At 35.9% G+C, this 23,958-nt stretch overlaps 6 protein-coding genes and 1 non-coding gene across 17 annotated transcripts; 3 read left to right on the forward strand and 4 right to left on the reverse strand.

Annotated features, from left to right (window-relative positions):
• The first annotated feature begins 1,050 nt into the window (after positions 1-1,050).
• On the forward strand, positions 1,051-5,371 carry LOC104717871 (putative lysophospholipase BODYGUARD 3). The gene is made up of 5 exons (XM_010435508.3): positions 1,051-1,654; positions 2,063-2,430; positions 2,819-3,147; positions 3,427-3,632; positions 4,880-5,371. The coding sequence occupies exons 1-5, from the start codon at positions 1,383-1,385 to the stop codon at positions 5,202-5,204; spliced, it is 1,500 nt and encodes a 499-aa protein (XP_010433810.1). The 5' UTR covers positions 1,051-1,382; the 3' UTR covers positions 5,205-5,371.
• TRNAH-GUG (transfer RNA histidin (anticodon GUG)) lies at positions 2,523-2,594 on the forward strand. Its single transcript has one exon. It is a non-coding gene; the product is annotated as a tRNA-His (tRNA).
• A 1,149-nt stretch (positions 5,372-6,520) lies between the features above and the next one.
• LOC104717872 (uncharacterized) lies at positions 6,521-7,534 on the reverse strand. The gene is made up of 2 exons (XM_010435509.3): positions 6,974-7,534; positions 6,521-6,842 (listed from the first exon to the last, which is right to left on the reverse strand). Exons 1-2 carry the CDS (start codon positions 7,266-7,268, stop codon positions 6,664-6,666), a joined length of 474 nt encoding a protein of 157 aa, XP_010433811.1. The 5' UTR covers positions 7,269-7,534; the 3' UTR covers positions 6,521-6,663.
• Positions 7,535-7,977: 443 nt separating this feature from the next.
• On the reverse strand, positions 7,978-11,220 carry LOC104717873 (metal-nicotianamine transporter YSL1). 2 transcript variants are annotated; one of them, XM_010435511.3, is made up of 5 exons: positions 10,813-11,220; positions 10,251-10,637; positions 9,730-9,997; positions 9,514-9,648; positions 7,978-9,430 (listed from the first exon to the last, which is right to left on the reverse strand). In XM_010435511.3, exons 2-5 carry the CDS (start codon positions 10,630-10,632, stop codon positions 8,200-8,202), a joined length of 2,016 nt encoding a protein of 671 aa, XP_010433813.1. In that variant the 5' UTR covers positions 10,633-10,637; positions 10,813-11,220; the 3' UTR covers positions 7,978-8,199. The 2 variants fall into 2 exon arrangements, with proteins under 2 accessions (XP_010433813.1, XP_010433812.1); XM_010435510.3 differs by having other exon boundaries at positions 10,747-11,140.
• A 3,490-nt stretch (positions 11,221-14,710) lies between these two features.
• Positions 14,711-15,665, forward strand: LOC104717874 (uncharacterized). The gene has a single exon (XM_010435512.2). The coding sequence runs from the start codon at positions 14,814-14,816 to the stop codon at positions 15,552-15,554; it is 741 nt and encodes a 246-aa protein (XP_010433814.1). The 5' UTR covers positions 14,711-14,813; the 3' UTR covers positions 15,555-15,665.
• Positions 15,666-15,920: 255 nt separating this feature from the next.
• On the reverse strand, positions 15,921-21,118 carry LOC104717875 (serine/threonine-protein kinase BLUS1). Of its 8 annotated transcripts, none has more exons than XM_010435513.3 (22): positions 20,922-21,118; positions 20,554-20,791; positions 19,824-20,078; positions 19,590-19,714; positions 19,459-19,503; positions 19,130-19,211; positions 18,979-19,047; positions 18,680-18,850; positions 18,531-18,596; positions 18,373-18,441; positions 18,200-18,268; positions 17,819-18,096; positions 17,596-17,717; positions 17,410-17,501; positions 17,293-17,331; positions 17,145-17,201; positions 16,924-17,031; positions 16,783-16,834; positions 16,646-16,698; positions 16,462-16,526; positions 16,301-16,352; positions 15,921-16,204 (listed from the first exon to the last, which is right to left on the reverse strand). In XM_010435513.3, the coding sequence occupies exons 1-22, from the start codon at positions 20,942-20,944 to the stop codon at positions 16,160-16,162; spliced, it is 2,175 nt and encodes a 724-aa protein (XP_010433815.1). In that variant the 5' UTR covers positions 20,945-21,118; the 3' UTR covers positions 15,921-16,159. The 8 variants fall into 8 exon arrangements, with proteins under 8 accessions (XP_010433815.1, XP_087326798.1, XP_010433816.1 ...); XM_087470672.1 differs by having other exon boundaries at positions 18,680-18,860; XM_010435514.3 differs by having other exon boundaries at positions 20,907-21,069.
• A 234-nt stretch (positions 21,119-21,352) lies between these two features.
• Positions 21,353-23,945, reverse strand: LOC104717876 (uncharacterized). 3 transcript variants are annotated; one of them, XM_087470676.1, is made up of 3 exons: positions 23,496-23,945; positions 22,640-23,019; positions 21,353-21,892 (listed from the first exon to the last, which is right to left on the reverse strand). In XM_087470676.1, coding segments are annotated over exons 1-3 (771 nt in total). In that variant the 5' UTR covers positions 23,886-23,945; the 3' UTR covers positions 21,353-21,891. The 3 variants fall into 3 exon arrangements, with proteins under 3 accessions (XP_087326802.1, XP_010433818.1, XP_087326803.1); XM_010435516.3 differs by lacking the exon at positions 21,353-21,892 and adding an exon at positions 22,255-22,556 and having other exon boundaries at positions 22,659-23,019; XM_087470677.1 differs by lacking the exon at positions 21,353-21,892 and adding an exon at positions 22,255-22,556 and having other exon boundaries at positions 22,659-23,012; positions 23,496-23,941.
• Between the last annotated feature and the right edge of the window lie 13 nt (positions 23,946-23,958).

Genomic DNA, 23,958 nt, shown 5'->3' on the forward strand with positions numbered 1-23,958 from the left:
ACAACTAGTATAAGCGTATTTTAGTTGCTGCCTCGGTGGGACGAATGAATTGTAAGTTGTCAATGGATCCAGGCTGAATGGATCATATAATCATAGTAGTGTAATAAAGTAAAATGGTGTTAGTATCGCTTTTTAGAAACTTTATACGTCCAGAAGCGGGTATGTAACAAATATAGGGGAAGGTGATATAGTTTATTGCAACCTCTATGTTGGTCTGAAAATATATATAGATATAATTGCGTGTCACGAAACAAAGAAAACGAGCTAGTTAGATAAGAAAAAAACGGATTAGCAAGTTTTAGAGGAACAAGAAATGATTATTCAAATGAAAAATAGAGTAAAATAGAAAAGAGAAAGCTTATTCAAATGAGGATTTGTGCAAGATCATATGATATAAAGCCAAGTCATGGACTGTTTCTCTCGTTTTACAGGATGGTTCAACCACCACGCACCTCTTTTTCTTTAGGCGTTTAATGACACAACCCACATTTATCTTTTATGTATTTATATTTATTTCTTTATTTTTTTTAAAAAATCACTTTTTCTCTTTTCTCTGCAGTATTTCTCAATCTCTAAGTCTTTACAAAGCATTTTGTTCATCTGAAGAATATGGCTACTTAGTTAAGGAAGTTTTAAATGTTTTTACTGCCGACAAATAGTACTTTGAGTGTATATAAATAAGTATGTCCGATAAAAACATTTATATATAGAAAACTATAATTATGTGATACAGTTTTGTTCCTCATCTTTGCAAATTTTATAAACAAGAATCCCCAATTTCTCATTCCCAACTTCATTCACAAGTTAAACATAGTTTCTCTTACACGCTTTACTATGGAACCTTCTGAATTTGTTTCCAACAAAAGTTAATTTCTTATTTCTCTATCTGTGAAAAAATAAAGTCAATTGCAATAAATTCGCCATCTTCCTATCAATATGCATAGATTTTTTCAACAAATATATCCAAATAAGGAGTGTCTGAAATGAACTCACAACCGCATGTTATTTAGCCAATGTTTAAAATACCAGACCGGGCAAACCGGTGGATCCGTGACCTGATATGGTAATTGTAGAGTGTCTTTTAACAAAATCTCACCTTATGACATCATATCATATATTAATCACGTATTATCTATAGACTGATGTACATATTCATACAACCCTCAGCTTCTTATTTGCCTCCATAATTAATCCCCTATTCTCAACTGTCAATAGAAAGTGACAGAGACAGAGAAAAGTTCTATCTATATATTATATAAAAATACATTACACAAATTATCACAACTAGACTTCAGCACGGATCTAGTCTTCTTATATCTCATTCTCTCAGATATATAAAGAAGATTTGTGTATCAAACACAACTCGAAGCTTTTGTTGAGGCATGGCTGTGATGAAGCTAAGAAGAGCAGCGACTGTAGCAGGGACATGGCTAAACGAAGCCATTAGCTTCTTCGTGTTCTGTGTTCTAGACATCGTTGATATATTTCTTTGTCTCATCTACAAAGCAGCAGACTATCTCTTTGAAGCCGAATGGAAGCCTTGCTATTGTTTGTCGGCCAAGGAACCCATCACCACGACTCGAGGGAAGATCCTCTTGTCTCAAAATAATGGCGAATCCAAGATCCTTACTCTTTCGCGGCTTCAAGAACTCGGGTAAATTTTTTTTTTTTTTTTTTTTTTTAACGTTTTGTTAGTTATTGCAAATGTATCAATATCAGAATTGTCCAATTACAGATGTGTTAAAAAAAACTCAGAATAACTCTTTTGTAAATATTTCATATTTTAAGAGACAAGAATAAATATGTTTCGTCTAATATATGATATAACATATATATATACTTATATAATAATTCCACAGTTATAAGTTCTAGCTATATATTTATTTTACATCATTACATGTGCTGTCCGCTTTCTCCCTGAATGATAATTATTATCATATTTACTACAAAAAATTGACGTGCATTAAAGTTCATTGTTGACGTAAAACTGGTACGGTGAGCCAATTACTTTTATCCCTAGAAGTGGATTATTGAAATCTACTACCGTTTGATTTTCTTGTAGCGGACGTTCCAAGATTGAGCTGGAGGATATCTCTGAGACACTTTACACACGTCCTTCTCGTCTATCGGACTTTTCTAACCTATCCGTTAATGAGCTCAATAAACGGTTCGTTAAGGTTACTCGGTCCGAGTCGTCCAAGTGTAGCGACCATCATGAGAAGACTAAAAGCAGAAGGAGGAAATCAATAACGAAGTCAAGCTTGACGGTGAACTTCACGGTCGTTGAGAAGCTTCGGGGAAAGATCAAACCGCATAATTTGAGCCACGATGTCTCTCGATGGTCGGATTGTGATTGTGGGTTTTGTACATCATGGGCCGCTACTAGTGACAAAGATCATTCCCTCTTTGTCAAAACTCAAATCCCAAATGGTAAGCGTTCACATCTTATATGATTAGGAGATATATTAATACAACCAGTTTTACTGTTTTTGACTTATAAAACATTTACTAGTTACAACAAAGTGGTTGTAGTTTAGTGGTAAGAATTCCACGTTGTGGCCGTGGAGACCTGGGCTCGAATCCCAGCAGCCACACTTTAAATCTTTTTAACCATTTTTCAAAAAAATAAAAATAAATAAACATTTGCATGTTAAGTTCTTATATTTGATTGTGTTTAATTATTTTATAAAACACTCTTTAGAAATTATTAATGCAAATAGGCAATAAAAAATGGTCCTCTGTATCATGAGTTCCAATTTTGGATTTCGAAACTAGTAAACTAATTTGCGTTTTAAAACAATCGGATTCATTACAACAGGGGTGGCAGCGAAAGAGGATGTTCTATTCATACATGGTTTCATATCTTCATCAGCGTTTTGGACGGAGACGGTATTTCCAAGCCTGTCAGCCTCCTCCTCGTCTCGTAGACTCTTCGCCGTGGATCTTCTAGGATTCGGCAAGAGTCCAAAGCCAGCTGATTCACTCTACACGTTGAGAGAACACGTAGAGATGATCGAGAAATCTGTCTTACACAAACACAATGTGAAGTCTTTCCACATCGTGGCTCACTCTTTGGGATGCATTTTGGCGCTTAGCCTCGCCGCTAGACACGGCGGCTTAGTCAAGTCACTTACCCTCCTTGCTCCGGTGAGTTAATTTACTTCACGCTCATTAATGGACCTGTCTTTATTGGTTTCTATGCATGCAGAACATAAATTTTGCATGATAAATTACTATTAAAAGTTAATAATAACTACAGGTTCCTAATCGTCATTATATTATGAATATTATGTTGGTCGGTCATTTTAGCTGGAAATAATTGAACAAGTTAAGGAAAATACAATTTTATTGGTTTGACACACATATGAATAAGAGATGTGACGTATAGGACTAATAGAATACGTGTTAATGTGTATTTCTGGGCAGCCGTACTATCCAGTACCGGCGGGAGAGGCGAAGCCGAGGCAGTACGTGATGAAGAAAGTGGCACCGAGGAAGGTTTGGCCGCCTATAGCTTTAGGAGCGTCGATGGCTTGTTGGTACGAACATGTTAGTCGTACCATTTGTCTCCTTATCTGCAAACACCACCGTCTTTGGCAGTTCCTTGCAAATCTCATCACCCGTAATAACAGGTTTTTACTTTTTAACAACTATTTTCTTGGTTTTCATTTAATTTTATTAATCCACCCAACCAAATTCGAATCAATTTATATCAGGAGAGGAATTCACATTCCTTAAAAAATGTAATAAAATTCAGATCCAAAAACTTAAAATCTAACGGAAGTAAAACAATTTCCCATACTTAACTAGCTAGTACACAAAGTCACAACCGGCAGCGGCAATCGTTAATAATACATGAGGGTAAAATGTTGGTTGTTTTTTTATCAGGTTGTTTGGAATATTTTTGGAAATTTAGTGATGTCAAAAATTAGGTTTAGTCTCTCTATATATGTATTTGTTTTTAGCATGTAAATGTCATATTTCATTGAAAGGAAACAATTGATGGTTGATGTGGCTAGTTAGTATACCAAACCACCTCCAAATGGACTAAATCCACTAACAAATTTAATTCGTAGCCGCATCTGGTCGCTGGCTTGTAAGTGTCTACTCAGTTTACGATTATTAATTCAACTTATTCACCAAATTAATTTACAGATATAGTACAACTTTACGTGGTGTTAGCTTAATCATCAAGTTACATCAGATAACCAGATATAGAAAGCCACGTGTTTTTGACATGCCATCAGTATATCTTCTTTCATTGGAGGAAAGCTTTAAAACAAACGGTGTCTTAGGCAACCTACTTTAGACTCTATAGTTATGCTATGCTAAATTTTAAAATTCCAACCTAAGTACTTATGACTATGTGTACTTGGAGCAATTGAAATTGATTCTACTTTTGAAATGTCTAGGTTGGTTGATCGGCATATTTCAGTGACAAGAATGTATAGATTTTACGACTCTGTTTTGTCTTCTACGTTTTAGGAATCTAAATGGTTAGAAGTAATGCTCTCGTCCTACCAATACAACCAACCATTGGAAATTAAATTAATAAAAAAATGGAATGTAATTCATCCGATCAATGCTACCAATTATGAGTTCGACTCCAAAACCAATAACTATGAATTCTTTAATTAAAAAAACAAAAATACTACTATGAACCAAAATTCAAAATAAATGCGCAAGTTTGATTAGTGTCATTGGTTATTAGCGCAGCACCCATATACTTGAGACAGTAGATCTCTTTTAATAATAGTCCAAAAACTTTTTTGGTTTTTTTTGTGCAAAGTCCAAAACCAATAACTATAATATATTGATATGTAAGAACTACATTTTGATTTATCATATATTGTACTAATAGTTAATTTTCTCTATCTAGGACTGTAAACTTTTTAATAGAAGGTTTCATGTGTCACACGCACAACGCAGCGTGGCACACTCTACACAACATTTTATGTGGGACAGGAAGCAAACTCGATACGTATCTAGACATTGTTCGAGATAAACTAAAGTGCAACGTCGCCATCTTCCACGGAGGTGACGACGAACTCATCCCTGTCGAGTGTAGCTACAACGTTAAACAGCGGATTCCTCGGGCGCGAGTTAAGGTTCTTGAGCACAAAGATCACATCACCATGGTCGTTGGCAGACAAGATGAGTTTGCCAGAGAGCTCCAAGAGATTTGGAAGACTTCTTCTAGCTAAAATTATGTTTGATGAAAATTTGTGATAGATTAATTAATATCAATTGTTCTATGTGTAATGGTTGGTAAAAATATTTTCAAGAGTTTATCATTATAAATTAAGGAAATCCTTATGTATTATGAGAAAATCCAGGAATGGAGTATTAAAATAATAATTTTCGAATCTAATTTATTCATTTATCATATATTCATTTATTTTTTGGTTTCTAAGAAGGTATATGTGGTGAACCAAAATAAATAAATAGAAGGTATACGTTTGACTCCTAAGTTTGCTAATGCATCCTCTTACTGGTCCCCAAAAAGGGCCGCCCTGCTTACCCAATAACATAAATATTAGCAAATCAAACTATTCGGTAGTTTTTCCAATATGTTAAAAAAAAAAAAAAAAAAAATCTGAATTGAGCGTCATAAATTTCTTACAATACCCACATGGACAATGACATAACAGAAATTCACTAGTAAAAATTAGTTGATTATATGTCATTTTCAACAATTTACATACTTCTAATCTCAAAACTTCTTCTTTCTTTTTTTTCCTTTTTTTTTGACAACAAAAAACTTCTTCTATAAGTGTTAAATAGTTATTTTCTTTCTATGTAATTTTGTTTTCAGTGGTATATTTATTGCATGCCAATTAGCCAATGAGTCCCTAAAAGTGGGTCATATTGGTTGAACAAATTCACCAATATTAATGGGTGTCTTGGACCCATCCAACCATATTATTCCGTCAGTACTTTAAAGCTCCACGTAAATGTATTAGGTATATCCATACTATAATATATCAACTCAATGGTGAATGAAATATGAGAATAGCAACCTCCTTTATTAATTAATAAATGATATGTTAAATATTCCACAATCAACAATTCAACACTCTACAGTTTCAGTTCAGGGATTTATAGACTACTGTAGACTTTATAAATTCGATTAGTACTGTTTTCACATGATTTATATCTTGGACATATGGTACGCTTTCATTAAATAATTTGCTCGTTAAGTGAATATGTAGTGTATTTCCATGTTAATGTGATTCTACTCATACAAATATATTTGTTGCGAGATTTTATTTGATATATATAGTTTCTTTCTAATCTAAATACAAGTGAAAATCTCCAATTACATACTTCATCGTAAATTAATAATATTAAATTTGAAATTATTTACATTACCAATCGCTTTCAATTATAAGATAAAGTCCACTGCATCACAAATCAAATTTTACTTTACAGTATAATTATTAAAATGTACAAAAATATTTTTAAAAAAATAATTAAAGATATATATATATGAATAACGTTTTAAGAAAAAAATCAACACTCCAAGAAATGTATTATATTATAATTTTAATAGTAATGGCATAGAGCAACCATACAAGATATATAAAAATAAAACAAAAAAAGCAACCCAAAATGTAATAATCATACGAGTACGACGAACTACTTAATTATTAGATGAGTTGTTTAATTTTTGGGATTCTCCAAGTAAAAGTTGCGTTTCTCTTCCTCGTCCATGAATGCAGTAACGTGAAAAGACTTGCCGATTCCCATAGGAGTCTTGAAGTAAATCTTCTTGCTCTTTGGCTCCTCCATACTCATCTCCACGATCGGTACCCACATAAACATCTGCTTACTCTTCACTCCTATATATAACACACACACAAATTCATATACATAAACAAACCCATATCTATAGAGAAACTCTTGTCCTTATATAATAACATGAGCTATACATCCATATATACTATGTAGCTAGGTATATCACAGATGGTACCTGTCATCTTCTTCATACAACACTTGTCGACATAGGCAGTGACCTCGAGACCGTAGGAAACGCGAGTGTTGGTGGCTTCGAAGAAATGCTCATAAGGAGAGTTTTGCTTCATCCACACGTAACCAGTGGCTCTAACTCTTCCACACTCCACAAGATTCTTCAAAGGCATCACTCCTTTCGGAAACCCTAGCTCCTCCAGAAGCTCCAATGATTGCTTGTAACATTCCTCCGCTCCGTACACGATCTCAGCCCCTGCTCTCTCTCCTCCGACAACGACGACTCCTTCGCTCGCCATTTAGTTATGAGATATAGAATTAACAAAAGACAAAAAGTAATATTTTCTTCAAAATATGAAGAGGAATATATATAATGTTTGTGCTAAGGATTTTGGAAGATATATAAATTTAAACGAAATAAAAAGGATAGAAGAAGAGATAGAATATTTTAGAAGATGGGGCTGGTGGTTGAGCGGTGGGTTGTGCGATTCATTTATTTTTGTTTGCCTAATTCTCTCACTTGTTACTTTCGTGTGGTTTTTTGTTTGGTTACCTAATTCCCCATATATATTCTATTTTGGTCAAAGCAAATAAATATTATTATTTATGAAAAGTCAAAATACATCTTGACTACTTTATATTGTGGCATTTTGTTACTAAAAAATGCTTAATGGAATTAATAGACACTTTATTGACTAGAAATTATCTTAGTAAAATCTTAGCCTATTTATCATTTTTAATCGAAATCTAGTGTTATTTGTTTTAAAATACTAAAGTTTAGTCAATAGTCAAGGATTTCTTACCTAAGGCAATACAAACGAAACAATTGTATAGGGTTTATTTGGTAACCAGATAAGAAATTATTTGTTTCTGAAATAGCTGATTTTATTTTTACTTATTTTTGTTACAATAAGGTTTAAATATATATGACAAGACTCCAAGCCCATAACTGTTTCAGATAAAATAATAGAAGATAACCGAACTTATAAATCTGCTGAGAACCGGAAATAGAACAAATCAAGATGTGTTAACAAATTATACCAAAACAAAAAAAACATAGCACGAAGTAGTAGTACAAAATCATGAAACAACGATTCCATATACTGTAAGGAATAAGAGATGTTCTTGATCGTAACTCATAAGTTCTTGTTATTCTAAGAATAGGATGATTATAATAATCTAACTACTCTAACTTCATAAGTCTTTTTTCTCTGTTTTGACTGATCGATCTTATGAAGCTAAGAACTTCATACATATCGGAGGCTTTACTCCCGCGAGTGCAAGCACAGCCGCAGGTAAAGTCCAAAGCCCTTCGCCACAGATTAGTCCTGAAGCGACCGCCGGAACCATAACCTCTGCTTTCTTCCGATTCATCTTCTCCCAAACAAACACAACCAAAGTCCCAACACACATGTCGATCGCGAAATAAGCTCCGACAAGAAACGGAACCGCCATCGCCGTCGGAAGCGGCATGAACCTCCCAATCTTCGCCGGAGTAAGATCTCTGACAACGTTGACCAAAACGGCAAACCCGAAAAACCCGTAACACATTTGGAGACAGTGAAGAGGCAGAGCAGAGAAGCCTTGTACTCCAAGAATCGCCATGTTCCTGTAAATCAAAGCGTACGGAGCCTTGAATTCGCCGTTAGGGTTTCCAACGTCGAATGCTTTGTAGAACAGGAAGAAACTTAGCGGCGTCACGATGCATCCAACGACCGTCCCGATCATTTGGCTAACAAACATAGCCTTAGGTGATGTCATCGTGTAATGAGCCGTCTTGAAATCTTGCATCAATATACAAGAAACCGAAACAACTGATTTGATCAGTCCACAACCGGCTAGTCCAGCTACAACTCCATTCTCTCTTCCCGTCACAGCCGCGATAACGAAAAGACCGATTTTGCCGTAGTTATAAGCCATGTTGATGTCTGTAAGTCCAGCTCCATAAGCGTTACAGAACGCTAGAGAAGGCGCGAAAATGTAAGCTACAATAACGTAATACCATTTGAGCTGAGGAAATATCAGAGGAACCACTACGGTTGAGACCGTAGCGAAGGTAAGATATCCCGCAACTCCGATCCAAATCGGGATTTTATCTCTGAGGAAATTCTCATCTTCCTTGAAGTCTTTCCGTGGTTTCTTGTGACCCACGTCATCAAGATCATTAGTTTTGTTCTTCAGTCTTGCGTTGATACTGACAATAGTGACAAAGAGAATCTTAACGAATGTGTAGAGACCGTCTCCAAGGATTAGAGCTACGGATAAGAAGACTTTGTAGCCGTATATGCTCTTCATGTTGTGTTCGTCGAGATTCTCAGGGAACCAAGAGCCTTTGAGTTTATCAAGAAGAGGCCACATTAAGCCATAAGAGAGGATAGCTCCTAAAAGCAAAGAAAGGTTAACCAAATGTGAACAGATCATTCCTGCTCCTACAAATGTCATGCTGAAATCAAAGAAGAACCTGCAAGAAAAGGATATGAGTTATTATATGATTCAAGAACTCGATTCACTGAAATGTCATGTCTTTTTTTATATTATGCTTACGTTTGTTTCCAAGCTTTCAAGCCAAAGGTTGGGAACTGAGAAAAGCCACAACCTTCAATACCAGAGAAAAACCACTGGAAGAAACCCCACAAAAAGCTAAATGAGAAGTATTTCATAAAACCACGCACTTGTTTCCTGCAAATCGATTCCAGTTAAAGATTAGGAAACTTAAGTAACAAATATATCACTTTTTGTAAAATAGGTTAATTAACTTACTTGGACTGTTCGTCTCCTTGTGTGTGGAAACCATTGATGAGAACAGCAGTAGCTAAACCACTCGGATATGTTAACTTAAGATCAATAATCATAACCTTTCGGAGAGGGATTAAGACGAAAAGACCGATGAAACAGACAACAAATAGATAAGCAGTCATCCAACCAACCCCTGGTTCTTTCACACTTTTTGCAGAGTTACCTTCCAAGTTCACACCAGACAACACATATGTCTTATGATTTAACCCCAGAAGATATGAAGCAAACCCACCTGAAAAGGGAAACAGAATAATCAAATATTTTTAATCAAAATTTCACAACTCTAGTTTTATATCATATACATCCCAAAAAGCAAAAGCAACATCAACCCTTTTGTTGTGACTCAACTAACCCAAAAGTTTTCATAAAGTTAAAAATATATTTTTTATATGTAACTGTTTTGCAGATCCTTCCACTGAATCTTTGCTTGTTTCACAAGAAAAAGAAACTACAAAGGAAGAAATAGAAGCAGTTTTGTTCTTAACCTCCGACAGCAATGCCGTAACAAGCAACAGCAGATGTCTGAATCATTGTGTTCTCTTGTCTTGTGAACGGCTTGGCGACAAATCCTGATTTCTTGAGAATCTTAGTCCATGTCTGGACAAACACAAAAGCCAGTAAAGCTGCAGAACTGTTGAGATTTGGAACGATCCCTGTCGTGAGATTTAGCTTCTGAGCTATCACACTGAACACAACACCGATCACTATGCTCACTAACACTCCTCTCACCGTTATCTGCTTCGTCCACGGTTCGGTCGTCCTCCCAGACATCTCTTCCTCTGTTTCATGTTCTTCTTCTTGTAGTGACAGTCCATTGTTGTTTTCTTCCTCTTCTCTCTTGATGTTCTTTCTCTGCTCTATTTCCATTGGAACTGAAGATAAAAAGATTCGAGCTTAGCAAATAAAAAATCTTTGAGAGTTATATTTGATACTTATAAAAACCAGAATTTGTAGGAACATGAAACTCTTCTGCTTTTTAACCTGAGTGAACAAAATTTGGTTTGGAAGAGAGAATATAAGGAAAGCTAAAGAACACATTGTTTCTACCCTCTTAAGTGCGCATGTTCGACACGCGCATTGTCCCCACGTAGACCATTCCGTCAAAACACAAACGCCAACGTGTAGTAATTAAACGCAAATTCTGTGAACAAAAAAAAGGTAAAATAAAGGAGTTGGGAGAAAATTTGGTACACAGGTCAAGTGGCCAAGTAGATTGCCGTTAGCATCTTGTTCTAAAAGGACATTTAATGATATTTCACCAAGTTTTTTTTTGTAAGAATCTTTGAATTATTATTACAGCCAAATGAAATAATTGAGTGGTTCGTGTGGGTGCAATGATTTAAAATGTCCTTTTTTGATCAAGGGGTTTGAAAACAAACTTGTCTCCGGCAATCACATCGTCGTAATTAATAAATGTCTCGCACAGCATTACGTGTAAAATTTCCACTCCTCCTTAAATTTGATGATATTTTTTTTTTCAAATAAAACCATTATTGTTAGTTTTGACTTTTGAGTATAAACTTTCGAAACTGGCCTAGGTTTTACGTCCATGTGAAAGGCCATTTAGAGCATTGAATCAGTTCATTAAGTTATAAAATCGATCGCTAGTAGATGATAGAACAAAATTGTAAGTTTGAGTGTGGTAACAATGGGGAAAGGACTAATTCAACATATTGTTGTTCCCCAATTTGTTTGACTCAAAACTTATATTTTTAAAAACCTCTCCACGTTTGGATAACGAGCTTATATACGAGTACTATGTAGTATGTACCTTAAATTTTGCTAGTTCAAATTTTTTTATATGGAACTATAATTTAATATAATCCATAAGAACAGAGTTTGAATTAATTTATAAGGAAAAAAACTCAAAAATATCTTCATATTCAGATGTCAATTTTTTTTATTAGTTAAGAATGGATGTCTTACACTTTCTAGAAATATTTTATATAAATAATGTACGCATGCCGATAACCTTAAAAACATATTCGAAATTTGATATTTGTCTAAGAGGATTATAACAAATTATGATCAGGACATGAATATCCAAAACCCATAATTCCAGAATAAATTGAAAAGGAAATGTATATAGATGCCATAATCGTGTATAGATGTGAATATGGTGAAAGTAGTGAGATTCTAAACGAGTGTGGCTCAATGGACCATAAGACCGATACTTCCACATGTCGAGACAAAGACAATGCACTTTTTCATTTCTTCGTTTCTCTTTCTACGCAATCCTTCATCTCAATTATTCTACGAATTAAATCCAATTTTATATAACTCCACAGTATTTAGGAAGAGATCCAGCTTTGAGAGTGTTGAATTTTCTTTTGTTTTCTTTTTAACTACTAAATTAGCAATAACGAAGCTGATGTTATATATAGATCTAATTAATAGCGATGTTGGAGAAAATGTTACATCTCTAAATAATTATTTGAAGAAATGTGGAGCAACAATTTAAACGAAATCAAATCAAACGTGGAAAAAAAACACATCCGAGACACAGAAGAAATAGATAAAAAAAAAAAATCAACAACCAGCGGCGGGTCTAGGCATGTGTCCCATACTCATTTTCTTAATTCTTGTGCCCTCGGGAAAAATGATGTTTGCAAACGCCACTGTCAACAACTAATTAGGACAATTGACAGTTTGACACAAACATATATAACTTATGAAGTGCTGTCTAAAGCTTGTGGCTTTTGAGCATGTGGGTTAAGTTTCATGAAAATTCTATCAAAACTGATTAGTAATGAGTTGACTATTTCTCTTTTATATATGGGAATAGATGTTAGGCTTGATCACATCTTTTATATGAAGTTCCTCCTAACATATCATATGTCATTACTAAAAACGATAAACTAACTCACAATATAAACTTCTTGATTTAAATCTAATAGTGGGTACAAAGCTGAAACCAAAACACTTTAAACTTTTCAACTAACATGTTGCTTTCTAATATGACATAAAATGCGTGTATTACATAGGGATTAGGCCTAGTAGGGATTAGCTTCGCCCACTTATTATTATCTAAAATGGAGAACCACTTATTATTATCTAAAATGGAGAAGACAAAAACAAAACACATTAATTTCAAAAATATAAATAGAGTGGGGATATTGATAGGTGGATAGAGACGAAAGAAGGAAAAATGAATACTACTCCTTGACACCATTCATTTGAGAAAGAATCTCATTCACTCTTAAAGTCACAGCTTATCCTCCTACATCCCTACTGTGCTATATAATACATTGACCCCAAACTATGACAATGACTTACTTTTTTGACCTTTTGCCAAAACTCTTAACTCTTTTTATCATCTAACTTACGCGTTTTGCGTCCAAACCGCTTATACCGACAGCGTTTTATGAACGAGTACTACTAATATTCTTATCAAGGAGTACTATTATTCTTTAGTATCATTGTCATGTTACCCTAAGCTTTTGGTTTTACCTAATTTTTTGTTTTGGTTGGAATGTTAGTTATTTTTTAGAAACTAGTTGCGGGAAAAAAACAAGAGCGGAATGACCACGTTCTTACTTACATTGCCCATGTTACGCAAAGTTAATTTATCATTATCACATGCGTCTAGTAACAATTATATATATGTATTTGATTTGTAGTCCGTGTCTGAAACCTATAAAGACAAACTACGAACTATCTACGTGGTTAATTTATTGTTAAAGAAACTCAATTTGCAGTGCCCATATCAGATGGTGACAGACTGACAGTAGTCAAACTCTACAAAAATCAAAATTATAAAACTGAATGTCTTAAATCTATATTGTGATCTAAAATATACCAATCCTGGTTTTGGATAAGTTTGGTTAAGGATTTTTTAGTTGATTTTGGGTTCAAAAACACTCCCTCAAATTAAACATGTTTGCAAAATACATCATGAATCTGAAATCATCCAAGTGGATTTTATCCACTGTTGTTTACTCACTTCATTTTGATTTTGGTTTAATCATATAGAACATAGAACATGTTCATTGAACGAATGATCGGATATGAACTTTGGTCTATATGTTTGCATTTCCCTTTGTGGACGGACTGTATTCTTAAATTTTATAAACAAATCGAAATGTATCATCATCTACTGGACTATGTATGGACACAGATCTCATAGCGTATAAGCCCGGCCCATTAAGGATTGATTTTAATTTAACTTTACGTGTTAAAAAGCAATATTGCTTTTATGTCGCAAGAAAAAAAAGGAAAAAAAAGTGTGAGAGTTGAAAAGAGAACCCAAAACCAGCGGCTGAAGATCCTGTGGGACCTTTATTATTTTAAAAAATCATGTCTAATCATTATCTCACCGCCAGAAAAATATCTCTCAAGAAACAAACAAAGAGAAAAGATTCACGTACATCAATCAGTACATGTAATCATGAAATTATGTAACTACAAAAATATTATATCATTGCATTTGTTTACTTAGCTATATATTTGGTTAGAAATCGTCGTAAAAATGGAGTAATCTTGTAAAACTATGGTCAATACAATTTCAATCAAATCTTCGTATCATTGTGATATTTAGTTTTGGGATTTAGCTTAGAATATCCATAGTTTGTTTATAAGTCCGATTGTAGTTATATGATACTCTCCTAAACAAATTAAAACCGAAGGGAAAGGACAAGGGAAGTACCGGAAGAAGACAAGTTGTGAGAGTAGAAGACAAATAAAAAGCAAAGACTGCACACAATTGTGCAACTCAAGAAGAGAGAAAACCACGTTACTACTTCATGCGCTCGCTGTTGGTATTTTTAGACATATGCAAATCATGCAACCCTACACTTTTTTATATTGCATTTTGACCAAAGAAGAATTAAAATAAAAATAAAAACAATATAAGAAAATTTCCACGTGAGCAGCTAAACCGCGTGCCACACCCACCCCTAGAATTCAAACAAAACAAAACAGAAGTCGCAACTCGCCACCCTTCTCTCTTCCCTCTTAAAATAAAAGGCCGATCCTTTTCACAAGTTTTATTAGCTCAGAGACACTAAACGTAAAACGAAAGAGTCAGAGAGAGAACCCAAAAGAGAGAAATGTGTAGATCGACGAGTTTCGAGCGTTACGTTGAGAAAGAGAGCTTAAAGGTTAAAGCTTTCTACGTCCGCTTCACTGGTTTACCCACCAGCCGACAATCTTTACCCGACTCTCTCACTCTTCTCTACCCACCTCGAATCAACGAAGCTGCTTTCGAGCTCGACGGCTCCAAGATCCGACCCGATTCCCCTGCTTTCGTTACCCTCCACAGGGTCGTCAAAGGAGGAGACGTTATCTACGGGTCTAGGGAACGTGTTCGGGTCTGGGATGGGATCCGTTTCGAGGTGTACATGAGCGAGGAGAGGGTCGTCAAAGGTTTTTTCAGAAAAGACGAAGGAGAGAACTGGAAACTTGAGTGTGAGTGTGAGATGGAGGAGGATGGAACAGCGGAGGTTGTTGTTGCGGCTGAGGGACACGTGGCGACGGCGACTATGGCGAGAAAACATAGACGGAGGAGGAAGCAGAGGATTGGGTTCGAGTGTTTGGAGGAGATACCGGAAGAGAGAGGGGAAGGGAGGGAATCTGACGGCGGCGTGTGTTTTTGCACGTGTAGCGCCGGAGAGGGAGAGTGGGAGGAGGTGGAATGGACGGCTGAGATGGAGTCTGAGACGGAGGGGATGGGATGGGCCGTTGATTTGGGGATTTGGGTTATGTGTTTGGGTGTTGGCTATTTGGTGTCTAAAGCCTCTACCAAAACCTTGACAAGCCGAAGAAGAAGACGAACAAGAACGTTCTTCTAGTTTCTTTCTTGTGTAATCCATTATCAGTTTAACTTAATTGTACAATAACGTTCGAACATAATGTAAAAACCCATGATTTTGATTACAAGAGTCTGAGAACCTTAGTTTGAATTGAATCCCCTAAATTGAAAACTTAAGGCAGAATCAAAATATTTTTTTTTGAGAATTTGATGAATAATACAATACAATATGTCAATCAAGTTGGATTTACAAATTACAATACACAAAGGGTCCAACGCTTTTTCTTACTAGTAAAATATGATACACACCAAACCGAAGAAAACAAAAATTGATCAAAACGTGGGAAAAAATATATTCAAAGTAAATTATAAGGGGGTTGCGACCCCAAAGGAACTTTCTTCTCCCTTTTTATTCTCTGTATTCGTTTCTGTTGTCTGTCTTTTTAACTATTAGTTTACATCAGAAGCAGATCTTGTTTCTTCGTCATCGTCTGAAACCTACACGGAACCCAACTGGAGAAATCGACATGCTCTTTGTGTCACTGTCTCTTGTCTGCTTCTTACTGTTATAACCACAAGAGACTTCATTCCTTCTCCTAAAGGTTCTGTGCAGTTTAGTATTTCCAGTGTCGCTTTCCTTTCTTGTTACACTTGTTCGCGACCCGTGAATGCTTTCAGTTTCTGTTGCAGCTGTACACAGACATTAAAAGAAAGAATTGCTTGATGACATGGAACACAACAAGCGGATTATTAAGTTTTAACTAGTTGAAAATGTGTTTAACTTACTTGGTTGTATTTTGTTTTCTCTATATCGAGTTCCTCTGTTAAGTCGTCCAGCCTGAAAAATTTGGCAGATTAAAGCTTGCAGCCAGATGCACTTAGGAAAGACTAAGAGTAGATCAGATCATTCTCTAGAAACAAAAGCTTGCTTGAAGAAGAGAACTAACCTAGCACGGAGGTCAGAGATACTGCTAAGTAGTAACCTCTCCCTCTCACAAGCCGCCGTTTCAACCTGTAATCCAAGGTAGGTAGAGGTGGAGTAGATGAAGTAACATAGTCACATTAGTTAAACAGCTGAGAGCAATATCTTTGATGAATCTTTTGTCGAACATCTATGAAAAATCAACTTACGTTTCCATTACTGTCTGAGCGAGGCAAAGGTGGTAACTTTCCAGAATGAGAACCTATAAGAATGATGAAGGTACTGTTACTGTATAGACTTCATTATTAATTATAACGTCATAATAGATTGAAGTATAATTGTCTACCTTCTGTTGCCACCGCGGGTTGTATACTATTCAGTAAATTCATAATAAGATCCTGCATTGAAATAGTTCAATTGCGGAAGTTAAGATCCTGCTAGTTAATTAATAAGAGATAAGTCTCATGTCTTGATGGATGTTCCTCACTTGTTGTATTGAGTTTTGCTGAAATAGATGTTGAAGTTGAGGCATGATGAGCGTGGAAGACGTCGGATGGCTACTTAACTCCTTGATGGTCTGAGGCTGAACTGTTGGCTGCAGGATGGAAAACAATACTAAGACTACGATACAAAATTTACGTAGAGTAGAATCAAAAAACTACTAATGAATGACTTGAAGGACCCTTTATATGGTGTTGGCAAACTGACCATTCTGGGCTCAAGCATCCAGTTACCCACACTTGCAGATTTTCTGAGTGGGGACGCCTGGAAAATTAGTGTATAATTTATCAGGTAAATACTGTTAGGTTAGGAGAAATCATCAGTCTACACTAGTAAGCAAAGACTAGAGACCAACCTGTGGAGATCGACGAGGTACTATACTTGTTGGAACATCCTAGAGTAGATTGTATGGTTAGTTACCGTCAAAGACTAGGATAACATATAGCAGACAATTAAATACCAAGTTACCAACCTTTGCAAGATCTACATTTCCTGATGTTACTGAGAATCGTCCTTTCTGAACCAGATTAGCCTTTGACTTATCATCCAGAGAATCACGGAATCCTATTCAAGATGGAACTAGCACTCTTTAACTCAACTGCAAGAAAAGTAATAAAACCACTAAGCGACACGAAGATTGCCAATGTCACTTTATCACCTCCTGAGTATTTGTTGGGAGCTGACAAACTGTTTGCAGAAGCACGGGTTGGAAGATTTAAAGGACCACTAAAGCTAGGTGCTCTTCGGACTGTTGGTGCCGTCTGTTGTTCACTCTCGGATCTAGCAGACGAAAATTACAAGTTGGACTGTTTGAAAGTTTCTTTATAAAGAACAATCAGATATGAAATGTAGTCTCAAACAATAATTAGCAAATGTCAAACCTTTCATAGATGTGACCTTTCTCTGAAGCCGAGTGGCTTAATACGGTCCTGCTTGTAAGTGGTCCACTCTGGCTTTGGCGTCTTACTGGCTTAACCTTGGCCTCGGGAATGTCATGCTCTGAATTTGGTGACATTCGTTCTAAAGAAGATGCAGTTGTAATGAAAGTGAATTTCTCTTCGCAGTATGGTTCATCCACCTCAGTATTGGAAGCTTTTTCCTTTCCGTTCATGTTTTCACATGGTTGCAGCCTATCAAATACTTGCTCTCTGTCATTCACCTGCAGACGTTTTCTAAGATATATTCAGACCACCATACATTGATACTAAAAAGGTGAATTTTCATAGATGCCTATTTCTGGTTTTTATCTACAGATTACTTGCCTTATTAAATTGTGTACAGAATATTTCTTCATCTTCCTTACTCTCTGCTAGATCATCGTCATCAATTAGCTTGAACACAAACAAACAATATAAGAACAAGGATTAGGTGATGGAACCAATGAACAGAAACTACTGATAGTGCAATCACAGATCGCTTGCGAAAATTAAATTACCAAAGATGCTTGTGTTTTCAAGTCTCTGACGTCAAAATTCCAAGCGCTCACTCCTCTTTGATATTCGCTCTGACATCAAAAACATTGTTTTATATCCACTCTACCATTCGACTAATACAGTATTTAGGTAAAACTGTTCAAACTAAGGGGTTTGTCACCTTTGATATAGCTTCCTCGTCAGCAGTGGCCATTCTTTTTAATGCAAGCTGTTGAGCATCCTTCGCCTGTCATGCAACAACCCGCTTAATAACGTAGGAAAATGAAAATTTCGACTAAAAAGCTGAAACACAAAAAGAACAAGGCTAACCTGAAGAGATTTTACACGTGACCAAAGAGGTGGTAATTCGGAAAATAGCGTTTTCACAGAAAGCTCTGGAGGCTTCGTGTGTTTGAAACAGGAGTGCTTTAGCAATTTTTCAGCAGTTGGCCTTTTTGTTTGATCTTTCACCAAACACATTGCAACCATTTCTTTAAAGGACTGGGCACAACTGAAAGTCCTCTAATTAGTTTAGTAAAAATAGAAATTGCAAACGAAAAATATAAACATTGGAAAATCCAACAATACTAGAACAACATAAAGAATACACCTAGAAAGAACACGAGTACCTTGGAAAATTTCTTATCACGATCATAATCAAGGCCAGGAGGTGCGTTTTGAATAGTCATTAGGAGCACCTGAAACCAGGAGAAAAAAAGAATCAGAACCATTTTAATAGATGCAAATATAGACATAAGCCGAAAAGGAGATATTAAACACCTTCATGGGGGGATATTTTGAGAATGGTGCATGACCATGGGCCAATTCAAGCGCTGTTATACCAAATGACCAGATATCAGCCCTGTTAAGGAATGACAGAAGAACAACCAACCAATAAGCTATTATTGATTTTCTTTGTTTTACAGTATAAACAGTATTTGCTATGCATCACCAAGCAAAATATGTTTACATTTCGATTAGAGGCAGACTAGTTTGACAATTTGTTTACACATGCATACCAAAGTGAGCTACTTTCTATATTAGACATGAAAAACAAGCAGAAAATATAAGCGATTTATCTATCATTTGGGCTTAAAGTATAAACTCACTTGGAATTGTATCCATTTCCCTGCTGCAAGACTTCTGGTGCCATCCTACAAACAGAAACAAGAGTTTAAATGTAAGACATTGAATATAGCGTGATGGTAAAGTGAAAAAAGAAAGAAGCACGATAACCGACCAGCAAGGAGTACCAACAAATGTGTTCCTTGCACGCTGCCTATCACCGTTATCAAACAAGCAAGCAGAAACGCCAAAATCGCCAAGCTTAATCTCCCCATTGTCATCAAGAAGTATGTTACCAGCCTAGGATGAAAGAAAAGAAAAAAAATTAAAATTTGAAATACATTATATGGATGGCTAGATATAAAGAAAGTCCAGTGAGCTGATATAAAGTTGACTTTTACAAACCAACCTTAACATCACGATGGATGTGGCCTTGTTTATGAAGATAATCAAGAGCTTTAAGAGTTTCTTTGAGTACACAACATATAGCAGACTCTTCAAAACCGTCAGAATAGGCAGTCTTCATAAGATGCAAACAGGAACCCTGTGCCATGAACTGCATAACGACCCAAAGACTGTGGTCGACAGAAAATGAACAAAAAGACTTTATAACGTTGGGATGGTCTATCAAACTCATCGTCTGAGATTCCCTCCTTATATCATCCTAAAACAAAAAAAAACAAGAAACAAAAATACATTCGCTGATTCAAATAGAAAGAGGGATAACAAACATGAAGCACATATACGACATCAGTTCAATATTGAATTGCAACTACAAACATGAAACGCTACAAGACAAATCTAATCACGCTCTCATGACAGATACAGACTGGGGAAATCACAACTAAACTAGCTTAAGAATACAGTTGAATACTAAGTTCCTCATCTAAAGACTAATAAGATGATTCAAAAACTCTACAAAACAGAACAATTAGTTTTAGTACCCTCCAAGCTTTACCGCTGCCACTATGTATGAAGCAGCATAAACTTAGCAACTTCGACATGATCTCGAAACTTTTATTTAAGAAACCAGAAACCAAACACAAATCTACACCTAAAAAGGCAGAGAATCATGAAACAAATACGTCAAAAATGAGGAGCTCAAGTAAGGCCTTTCTCCAGATTGATCTAATACGAACCAGATTGGTATTGCATCGATCGAGATCCAAACACTTAATAGCGACGACTTCATTAGTAGGGAGATAGATCGCTCGATAAACAACAGCGCTAGCTCCATGTCCAACTTCTTCCAATAACTTATAGTCTTTAGGATTCAAAGAGTAACCTCTCTGCTCCTTCCCACTACCACTACCCCCACGACCAACACCACCGGTACTACCTCCTCCCAGCATCTTCTTCCGTCGCTTTAAAACCGCCCTGAATACCACCAATTCAACAACAACAACAATAAAAAAACCAGTATAATTCGCCTTGAATTACACAAAAAAGGGAGAAACAAAAAAATTCTGGAACGAGAGAGAGAGAGAGAGACTAGTAGTAAAATTACTCGAGAACAAGTCGAAACCCCATTGAAATTGAATACTAATTCTTTCTCTAATTTCTTAATAGTATAAAAAATCTTCCCCCTTTATTTATTTTTTCATCTTCTCTGGCTATTGTTGGATTTTTTTTTCTGATCAGTTGACCTCCACGACAAACGCGATTGAGAGCGATAGAAAGCCAAAAAAAAAAAAAAAAAAAAAACAACAACTCTTGTGCTGACGTGGTTAATCGTTAAGCTTCTAAGATTATTACACGTGTATTTAGTATAACAAACGAATGGCTAGGAATGGCTTTGACCCCATCTACCTCTCTGGTTTAACTTCACGAGTGACTTGACTAATAATGACTTAGATATTTGACAATGATTTTAATATTCTTGTTAAATCTTTTTAATCAAACTTAAACTAGAAAATATCCCAAAAATGGAAGGAGAACTTGTAAGATTTACATTTTTAAACCAATTAATAAAAAGTCTTCATAGAAGATTTCATTGTTACATAACTTGTAAATTGCTTTGTTCTATATATCATCTAGTCAGAGCTAGGAAATGGTCTTAAGAGCTTCATTTTGAAACAGAAGTTCATAGCTATGGACGCAAACGCAAATATCAAAACACTCTGAGACACTAAAACGGCGCCCGTCTATCCCATGTGCAAACCAAGCTTTCCCAGCTCAGCTCTAACGGCGGTCCTCTGCTTAACATACCACCAAAGTCCACAACAACAACAAAAAAATCAGATTTTAGAATAAATCTGTTAAAAAAAATAGAGAGATCCAAAAATAATACAGGTCAGAGATTAATAATAATCAACTCAATCAATTATTTAGAATAAACCAAACAGTTGATTAAGTATTCCATTACTGATCATATAATTTAAATACAACGAAAGAGCGGGATAAGACAAAGGATGGGATCTTTTTCCAGCTCACACTTCCACACACAAATATATGTAACAAGACAAATCAAGTCTTTTTCTTTTACCATTTCTTTCTTTCCCTAATGCTTGTTTGTCAAACCACACAATTTCAATCACAAACGTAAACGACCATTTCACATATCGGAATATAAGAACAATGATTATGTGATGGAACCAATGAACAGAAACTACTGATAGTGCAATCACAGATAGCTTACGAAAATTAAATTCCCAAAGATGCTTCTGTTTTAAACTCTCATTGCTATTTGACTCATAAAGTATATAGGCTTTGTGTGTTTGAAACAGGAGTGCTTCAGGAGTTGGCCATTTCGTTTGATCTTTCACCAAACACATTGCAACCATTTCTTTAGTAAAATAGTAAAAATATAAATTGCAAAGGAAAAACAGAAACATGGAAGATGAACCTGAAAGATTTACATTTTAAACTAATTAAAAAAAATATATATACATAAAAAAGTCTTCAAAGAAGATTTCATTGTTCCATTTCTACAATTTTAAAATTGCTTTGTTCTATATCTCAATCTAGTCAGAGCTAGGAAATGGTCTCAAGAGCTTCATTTTGAAACAGAAGTCCAAAGCTACGGACGCAAACGCAAATATCAAAACACTCTGAGACACTAAAACGGCGCTGCCTATCCCATGTGCAAACAAGCTTTCCCAGCTCAGCTCTAACGGCGGCCCTCTGCTCAACATACCAAGTCCTATATTTTACACACAACAACAAACAAATCAGATGTTAAAAAAAAGTAGACCAATTCATAGAAGTTGGATCAAAGACAGTAACCAAAAGTATTTGTTATTACCTTTCACAAACCCAAAGGCTGCAACAGCTCCTGACTTGAGATGACTATCATCCAAGTCTCTTCTGACTGCATACCTGAATGTGACTCCAAACAATGCACAGCTTGCAAACGCTACTCCTAGGGGAAGAACAAGCTGCTCGATGCTTGAGACCTGAGAAAGAGCAAACGGGGTTTCCGCAATGGTCCCAACCGCAGCTGCGATTACTGCTGCTTTTGCTGATTCTATTCTCTCCTTGTCTTTATTGATCGAATAACTTTTCTCTGAACTTCCAATTGCCGCCGTATCTGCTAAAGACAAGGCACGTTCTGCTTCCTCAACCATTGATCTTGCTGCTATGATCTCCTGCTGGCATTCTGCGATCTTGAATCAGACATTGAATCAAATGAAACATGGTTCTGTCATAGTTTCCTTTAGGAATATAACCAAACTAAAGACTTTGATCGGAAACACGAGAAAACCAAAAACGAAAACTCAAAATGCTACCAAATTCATGATTTTTAGAAACCTTATCTAATGAACTATCTCCCCACAAACTCAGAGAAACCCCACTTTCAGGTCTCAAGCACAAACGCAACACCATTGATAGTGATTGAAACTCTGAAACTAATCAACAACTTGAACCTATCCTTACCATACAATGCACAAATTAACTATTCCACTTGAAATATAAACAATATGTCCTCCAATATATCATACTCAATGGATAGAGATAAACCAGTCATTTCTCAATCTAAAGAACCTCCCAAAAATCTCATTCCAAGCACAAAGATCATCAAAAAGTTTCAGATTTCATCATCTTTATAACTACACGAAAAAAAACTCTTTAAGTCTCTAACCTCTGAGGCTCTAGATTGAAGCTGATTAACATAATCCTGTAGCAATTTCGCCTCAGTCTCTTGCCTCTCTATCTCTTCGAGCTCTCTCTTGGCAATCTCCACTCTCAACGAAGCTTTTTCAAGACCATCAAGCAAACCCTTGTTCTCTTCTCTGCTCAGGAGCTCCTCCACTTGGTTTCTCGCGATACCAAACAACGACTTGTTCAAATCTCCGCCGTCACCACTCGAATTAGCTACATTCTCTTCCGATAAACCTCTAATTCTCCAGTTTCGAGTTCTGCGATACAGAGAACTGAACTCGTTCACTTGTTTGGGGTTCAAAACATGAATCTCTGATGAAACCACTGGAATTGGTTTCCATGGCAGCGCTTGCAGAGATAAACATTGCATTTTGATAAAGAGAAACAAAAAAAACAGAACACTTCTCGAGCTCTATCCTGTAGTTTGATTCCGATATGAAAAA

This window comes from Camelina sativa, chromosome 10 (genome assembly GCF_030686135.1).
Source record: "Camelina sativa cultivar CO46 ecotype springtype chromosome 10, ASM3068613v1".
In the NCBI taxonomy this organism is placed as follows: Eukaryota; Viridiplantae; Streptophyta; class Magnoliopsida; order Brassicales; family Brassicaceae; genus Camelina; species Camelina sativa.

Excerpts from the sequence above, each read along its gene's own strand:
- LOC104717874 (XM_010435512.2), top strand. The coding sequence starts at position 14,814 with ATGTGTAGATCGACGAGTTTCGAGCGTTACGTTGAGAAAGAGAGCTTA.
- LOC104717872 (XM_010435509.3), bottom strand. The coding sequence starts at position 7,268 with ATGGCGAGCGAAGGAGTCGTCGTTGTCGGAGGAGAGAGAGCAGGGGCT. Across the intron at positions 6,843-6,973 it reads TTGTATGAAGAAGATGACAG|GAGTGAAGAGTAAGCAGATG; the intron begins GTACCATCTGTG and ends TGTTATATATAG.
- LOC104717875 (XM_010435513.3), bottom strand. The coding sequence starts at position 20,944 with ATGGGGTTTCGACTTGTTCTCGA. Across the intron at positions 18,597-18,679 it reads CACGTGTAAAATCTCTTCAG|GCGAAGGATGCTCAACAGCT; the intron begins GTTAGCCTTGTT and ends GTTGCATGACAG. Across the intron at positions 17,502-17,595 it reads TCCCAACAAATACTCAGGAG|GATTCCGTGATTCTCTGGAT; the intron begins GTGATAAAGTGA and ends CATCTTGAATAG.
- LOC104717871 (XM_010435508.3), top strand. The coding sequence starts at position 1,383 with ATGGCTGTGATGAAGCTAAGAAGAGCAGCGACTGTAGCAGGGACATGG. Across the intron at positions 2,431-2,818 it reads CAAAACTCAAATCCCAAATG|GGGTGGCAGCGAAAGAGGAT; the intron begins GTAAGCGTTCAC and ends TCATTACAACAG. Across the intron at positions 3,148-3,426 it reads CACTTACCCTCCTTGCTCCG|CCGTACTATCCAGTACCGGC; the intron begins GTGAGTTAATTT and ends ATTTCTGGGCAG.
- LOC104717873 (XM_010435511.3), bottom strand. The coding sequence starts at position 10,632 with ATGGAAATAGAGCAGAGAAAGAACATCAAGAGAGAAGAGGAAGAAAAC. Across the intron at positions 9,998-10,250 it reads TTACGGCATTGCTGTCGGAG|GTGGGTTTGCTTCATATCTT; the intron begins GTTAAGAACAAA and ends TTCCCTTTTCAG. Across the intron at positions 9,649-9,729 it reads CAAGGAGACGAACAGTCCAA|GAAACAAGTGCGTGGTTTTA; the intron begins GTAAGTTAATTA and ends ATCGATTTGCAG.
- LOC104717876 (XM_010435516.3), bottom strand. The coding sequence starts at position 23,885 with ATGCAATGTTTATCTCTGCAAGCGCTGCCATGGAAACCAATTCCAGTG. Across the intron at positions 23,020-23,495 it reads TTCAATCTAGAGCCTCAGAG|ATCGCAGAATGCCAGCAGGA; the intron begins GTTAGAGACTTA and ends GTCTGATTCAAG. Across the intron at positions 22,557-22,658 it reads AGCCTTTGGGTTTGTGAAAG|GACTTGGTATGTTGAGCAGA; the intron begins GTAATAACAAAT and ends TGTAAAATATAG.